The sequence below is a fragment of the Vombatus ursinus genome, unplaced genomic scaffold, assembly GCF_900497805.2.
Source record: "Vombatus ursinus unplaced genomic scaffold, bare-nosed wombat genome assembly UNPS02014779.1, whole genome shotgun sequence".
NCBI classification, from domain to species: Eukaryota; Metazoa; Chordata; class Mammalia; order Diprotodontia; family Vombatidae; genus Vombatus; species Vombatus ursinus.
In genome coordinates this window covers 57,195,710-57,202,767 of record NW_020954557.1, presented here as the reverse complement: position 1 = coordinate 57,202,767, position 7,058 = coordinate 57,195,710, and the positions used below count along the sequence as shown (strand labels likewise).

The 7,058-nt window shown below is 39.6% G+C and overlaps 1 protein-coding gene across 1 annotated transcript in view; it reads left to right on the top strand.

Moving 5' to 3' along the window:
* Positions 1-1,203: 1,203 nt before the first annotated feature.
* Positions 1,204-7,058, top strand: part of PSMD14 (proteasome 26S subunit, non-ATPase 14) — a 101,673-nt gene continuing 95,818 nt past the window's right edge. Inside the window, 2 exon segments of the mRNA XM_027866046.1 lie at positions 1,204-1,332; positions 1,335-1,385. Of these exon segments, the coding sequence (XP_027721847.1) occupies positions 1,204-1,332; positions 1,335-1,385 (180 nt within the window).

Here is a 7,058-nt window from a genome sequence, read left to right as displayed (position 1 = left end):
ATTTATTTTATTTGGATGCCATCTCTATATGCGCTTGTTGGCGCAGTAGGTAGAGGACCAGACCTGGAGTCAGGAAGAACAGTTCACCGCTGGCTTCAGCAGCTCACTAGCTGTACGACCCAGAGCAAGTCCTTTAACCTTTGTCTCAGTTTCCTCATCTGTAAAATAGGGTGTAATAGTACGTATCTCATAAAATAAGGTATTTGTAAAGAGCTTTGCAAATCTTAAAGTATCACATAATTGCTAGCTACTTATCATCATTATTATTGTGATTAGTCACTCCCATTACACTGTTAACTCTTTAAAAGCAGGGATTGTTTTTTGCTTTTCTGCGAATACCTAGTGTTTATTACAGTGCCTGGTCCATGGTAGGCGCTTGTTGACTTGGCATAACTTGCCTTATTCTGAGAAGGGATTCAAAGGCTTCACCTGACTGCCAAAGAAGTCCATGACACCAAATAGGTCAAGAGCCCCTGCTGTCCACCGAGTTGATTAAATGACTTTTCCAAACCCGTCCGTGGACCCTAACGAAATATTAAACAAACAAAAGGTGGTTTTTTTTTTTTAAACTGGTCTTGTGAGTCGGAAGGCTAAAGACCGGGTCACTTACTAGCTTTATGGTGTTAAGTAAGTCACTTCCCCTTGGGCCTCATCCGTAAAACGAGGGGTCCCAGACTAGACGATCTCTAAGAATCTAAAAATCTGAGAGCACAAAACAAGCTTATTCCTTTGAATAAACTATTGGGAAGTGCTGTAAAGTTTAGGTGAAGATGCATCCACTGGAAAAAGAAAGTGGCAATAAAGAGGTTTTTTTGGCCACTTTTCTTTCTCTTTTGTAGAAGGGATGGGGAGGAGTTAATGTTCAGGTCACAGCCACTTGGGGTGACTAACCCAAAATATGTGGCGCAGTGACCCAGGATGGAGTGGGTTTAGAAATCCGCCACTTTCTTTCTTCTGTCTTCCCCCAGCCCGGGGCGGCACCAGCGAGGAGACCCAGAGCCGGGTGAGCGGGCGCCCGGGCTCCCAACGTCTGGAATACAAAGCGCGAAGATACAAGCTGGGAAGCTTCCAACCCTCTGCCCATCCAGGCAAGTTCGCGTTCTGTTTATTCCTCCCGGAGCGGGGGAGGGGGGGCGGTGCGCGCGCAGCCTCGCCCCCACAGCCACCTCCCATTGGCTGTTGACAGAACGGAAGCCGAAGAGGATGAGGGTGAACCCGGAAGTGCTTCGCGGCCAAGGCCTGGGCGACTCTTTTGAATGGAATCGGGCTGATTCATCGTGTGTTCGCCGAGCCGGGGCTGGGGGGCTTGTTGGAGCCATTGTACCTGCTGCCATTATCACCTCAGCAGCCACGCGTGGAAAAGTCGCTTGGTTGCCCCTCTTCAGGTAAGGACCATGAGAGCACAGGCTCCGTTGGGAGCCGGCCGAGAAATCTACTCGGCTAGGCCCCTCCCAGCCCCGGATTTTCCTTAGTCACGTTGCCCGGTGGCAGCGGTGCAGAGTCGGTAAGTCGTCCCTTAGAAGGGTCCAGAGAGGAGGCTGGGCTGTTAAGACCCTACTCAGCCCAGCGGGTTACTTCGAGGGCTTTTAATGGTGGTTCCGGGTCTTGTGGGTTTTTTTTTTTTCTACTCTTTTGGCGTTTTATTTGCTACGATTTGCAAAAAAGCACCAGTTTATGGAATCTGCCTTTTAGGGACAAAAGAGGAAAGGCAAAAGTAATAAAGTCAATATCGTGACTAAATGCCAGTAACTTGTATTGCTAGAAACTCAGCCCTACCACCAATTATTCTTTCCTTCTTGTTTCTAACAGTGATTTCCCTCCGCCACCCCCCATTTATTTTTTTTTCCTATAAACGAACCTCCAAAACATTGGAATCCACTGATTTGGAACTTGCAAATGTCCTTTATAACTTAACAAATAAAGTTAAAGCATTAAACTAGATAATTCAGTGGTTGCATCTTTTTCCCCCACTGGCAAGAAGAAATCTGGTGTATTTTTGCCTTTTAGGCAAACTTTGCTGATGAAGAAATTTTCTGGTGTTTCTTTTGAGGGAAGGAAAGAAAGTAATCACTTTGAGAGATCTTCTTTACAAATATAGCGAATAGACAAATGTTGAAGAAGTTTTTAGCTTCAAGCTGCATTCTCAAAAATGAACAAAAAAATAAAGATTGGGTTTAGTCTGGAATTTATTTTACAATTGTTGTCTTTACAGAAAACACAATGATATATTTGAAATAGAAGTAGAAACCACAAAGTACAGGAAAAGGTAATGTGAAAAGGAAAAAAAAAAGAGTGTCTGAGATAGAAAAACCCTAGAGGTGTTCTTATCCAATTTCTTACCTGAAGCATTAATGTCCTGTATAACATCTGCTAAGAAATTAGGTAGCCATCCATTTAAATTTTAAACCCTAATTCAATTTCTGTTTGGACGTTTCCAGCTGTTCTTGTCCCTTGGTGGAACAGACCTTCTGGCCTTGAAATAGATGTGTCATTAAGTGAATGGGTAACTTCCAATGAAGTGAAGTTTTGGAAACTATTCTTCAAGATGCTGCATCATAACATTAATGTTAGGTCAGCTCAGTTTAAGTGACCCATCAATCTTGGCTTGAAATATTTTTGAAATCAGCCTTTGGGCCTGTTTAGTACTTAAAGGTTGCAAATCAACAGAAAGAAACAAATTTAATTTTTATTTTAAAAGTTATTATTTAAAATTCTTGTAACAATGTCTACATGCTTGATACAACTAAATTTTATTTAAGTATATAAGTAACTTTGAAAGGCTGTATCTAAGTATGATACCATCACTGTAATTTGCACTTTATTTCTGAAAAACATACTCAATACTTCTCCCATTTTGCAAAACTGTCTGTCCTCCGAGTCCCAGCCCAATTCCTGCTTTCTCTGAAGCCTAGCCTTACCACTGCAACCTACAATGATCTCTCCCTCAAGTGAATTCTGAACACTTAATGACTGGAGTACTCATTTGGCACTTAACTAGGCACTACTTTGTGTAAGAGTTTGTATTATTACTTTAACTTTGTGGAATCTTCTTATATAGATTCAGTTCAGCAAGCACTTTTTGACTACTGTGTGTAAGGTTCATTGTAACTACTCTATACTTTTTAAAAGCCAGAATGCTTTTAATGCATTCCGTGTGTATCTTGTGTGGCACATAAGTATTTGATAAATATTTGAAAATGAAAACTGAATATAACTTTGAACGGACACCATAATGATCATCTAGACTATGGTAATCTGAATAAAATTTTATTTTAAGTTCCTATTGATAGAAACATTTTTAGTAGGTTCTAAGAATCCTACTTATGCCATTAACTGAAATTCACTTTTAATTTCCATTTTGGTTTTCCTTCATGAAGGGAGGCCTTTAAAACAAACAAACCAAAAAAATCAGTACTACCCACACATCAGTAAAACTATAGAAGTAAGAAAATTAGCATTTTTAAATATAACTGAAGTTTTTCTACCATAATGAAGTGAAAAGCAGAAAAGAAGAGGAATGTGATGGAGAAACTGGATAGTTTTTTCTTCTGAGTGAGGGCTTTATAAAGTTTTGTAAAGTACTAGAATATCAGCCTCTTCTGTATTTGAATGTAAAACAGAATAAAAAGTACACTCCAAAGTCACTCATAAATTTTTATTTACTCTTTTTCATTAATGCCCAGACTTTACTTTGATGCTGTAAGTAACTGTAACTATAGCCCAGTACTATTAACATCTTAGAGATAGTGCTTATAAGCAGTTATGAAGTAAGTGAATAGGGGAAAAAAGAAATCAGTAAGTGTTTTGATAGGCACTGATGTGTTCCCACTAGTAAAGAGAGCAGAATCTCTTATTTTTTGCTATTGTTTTCAGTTAAGCATTTATTAAGTGTCTTTTGTGGTTGTTCAGTCAATTCTGACTCTTTCTGACCCTTGTGGACCATACTGTTCATGAAATTTTCTTGTTGAAGACACTGGAGTGGTTTGCCATTTCCTTCTCCAGTGGATTAAGGCAAACAGAAGTTAAGTGACTTGCCCAGGGTTGTATAACTAGTGAGTCGGAGGCCAGATTTGAACTCTGCTCTTCCTGAGTACAGGCCCGAAGTCCACTGAGCCACCTAGCTGCCTTCTTGTGGGTTTGCCCACCTCTGGGTAGGCAAATGGGACCTACCTAAACATGAGAGAAATTTGATTCTTAAAAGCAGTGAAGGTGATTTTCTTAGTAATATTAGAATTGATTTGATAAATATATCATTAAAAGAAAATCACTTAAAACTGTAAAAGGAAGCATAAAGATGTACCAGTGAGCTTAATGTGGATTCCTGGAAAAAACTGTCAGGTCCTTGAAATCCTAAGAGGAGGAAGGGATCTTAGCTGGAATATTCCTTAACTTAGTAAGCATTAATTAAATGCCTGCCAAGCACTGTGCCAGGAGCTAGGGATGTAAAGATTAAAACACAACAGTTCTTGCCCACAGTGAACTTCCATTCTTTTAGAACAGAACAACACACACCCAGAGAAGACATTAGCAATTAGGAAGGGATCAGAATAGGTCTATTGTGAGCAGTTGAGCATGACGTGATCCCATAAGATCATAGATTCAGAGCTGGAAGAGACGGACCCTAGAAGCCTTTTAGTTAAACCGTCTCACTTTACTGATGAGAAAACTCAGGCCAGAGCCATCAATGGCTTGTCTCAAAGTCAATACAGTAAGTGACAGAGGCAGTAAGTGACAGAGGCAGAATTTGAAATCAAATTTGACTCCAAAACTAGCAGTTTTTCTACTATATTGAAAACAATATGCAGTAAACCTGGAAAGATTGGTTGGAGCCAGATTTTGAAAGACTTTAATTAACAAAAAGAAAAGTTTGTATTTGTCCATATTTACAATAGCCATCAGAGCATATTGAGCAGGAGAAAGACATGCTCATACCTGTGCTTTCTGAATGTTAGTTTGGCAGATATGGAAGATGGTTTGGAGAAGGGAGAGACTTGAGACAGGGAAACCAATTAGGAAACCACTGAAGTAGACAAAGTAAGGAGGTAACAAGGGCTTTAGTCATGGTGGTGGTCGTATAAATGGAGAGGTAATGAATTCGTGAGATGTTGTGAAAGAAAAATAAGACTTGGCAAGTGGTTGGATATGAGAGGTGAGGGAGAGTGGCGTTAAGGGAGTTTTCAAAGTTTCAAGTCGGGGCAAACAGAAAGGATGCCCTTTGCATAAATAGGAAAGTTTGGAAGATGAACAGGTTTGGGGAAAGGATGTAGTTTTATTTTGATACGTTGAGTTTGAGAGACATTTGAAACATCTAAATGGAAGTGTCTGCTTGGCAGTTGGTAATCAGGAGCAATACCAGAATTGAATATATAGATCTGGGAGTCATCTGGCTCTCACACAATATATTTGTCTTATAGATGAGGTAAACTGAAGATTCTCAGAGAAGGCATTTGCCCAAAGGTGCATAGTAACTTAGAGACAGAACTGGGACCAGAGCCTTTTTCCTGATTCCTTGTGGAATCAATAATCAGTAAACATTTATTAGGTGTTTACAGCGTGGCAGGTACACAAATATGAATAAGAAAGATAGTCACTGCCCTCAAGGAGCTTTCAGTCAAATTGAGGGAGACTAGACTCAAAAGAAAGCTGAAAAGAGGGGAAAGTACCTGGCAGGGGCAGCATTGTGGGGAAGTCAAAAAAGTCCAAAGTGAGTGCAGCCTGGTGGGAGATGAAGATATCTGAGGTGTTACACTCCACCTTGCTCCCTCTCTTAAGAGGATAATGGCCATAACTTATGAGTCCATGTTGGCTTTTCTTCTGAACTTCTGTTATGTTCTTCCCATCATGTCCTTGTGCACTTGATTTTTGTAACTTTTATACAGGGTATACCAAAAGCTTTAACAGCATAAAACAGCACTCAGACTGGGACACTCTGTATCTATCCTTATCAGATTTCATCTTGTTATATTTGACTTATTGCCTATCAGTGTCATTTTGAATAAATGATAAAACATTTACTAAATTTTTATCACTGTGCTAAGTGCTAAGTATAGTCAGTCCCTGCTCTCAAGGAGCTTACATTCTAACAGGGGACATCTAAGGGAATGGTATCCAGGGAAGAAGATTTTTGTTTGGAAAGTTAGGAGGATGATGAGTTAAGTCATTTGGGAGGCAAATTGACATACTCTTTCCAGGAGTAATAGCACAATTGATTTAATTATGATTCTAGAACTGGAAAGGGGGGAAGAGAGCTGCGTTGTAGTTGATGAGGGAAATTGGGAGGGAAATGAAACATAGCTGGAGCCAGGCCTGGACAAAGTGAATGACTTGCTTTTCCAGAAGAGATTTATCTGGATGTTTAGTCTCTAGTGACTTAACTATCTTTACTAACCTTGTGTCATCTGCAGATTTGATAAATAAGTCTATGTTTTCATCCAAGTCACTGATTAAAAATAATGAACAGAACAAGCCAGGATAAAACCCTGTAGCACATAATCAGACTTCTATCTGGATTGACAAAATCAATACTCTTTGGCAGTAGCTGTTTTGTACTTACAGATCCATTTTACTATTATACAACCTACTTATTGAATGAAATATGGTACTCTCCAAAGTTCTTTCAACTCTAAAATGCTATTCTGTTAATGCCTTTATGTACAGACAGAGTATTCCCATGCTTCTTGGTTCCATTCCCTTCTGGGAGGATGGAGTATGGGTACATCCAAATGGTGCAATGCAAAAGGTGCAAGTATAGGAGCCAGAAGACCTGGATTCAAATCCTGCCTCTGATGTTTACTACCCTGAAGGGGACCTAATATAGTGGACAATTCACTCTTCCAGATACATTTATCTGGGCATACTGCTTAAAATCTGAGTATTTGGTCTTTAGTGTATTAACTATACCTCTTAGCCTAGTGTCATCTGTAGATTTGTTACACATGCCATTGATGCTTCATCTGTCCAGGGGAGACAACACATGTATTAATATACAAAATGGATAAAAGATCATTTTTTATGGAAAGATACCAGAAACTATGAACAAGGAAAGTTTTCATGTAGAA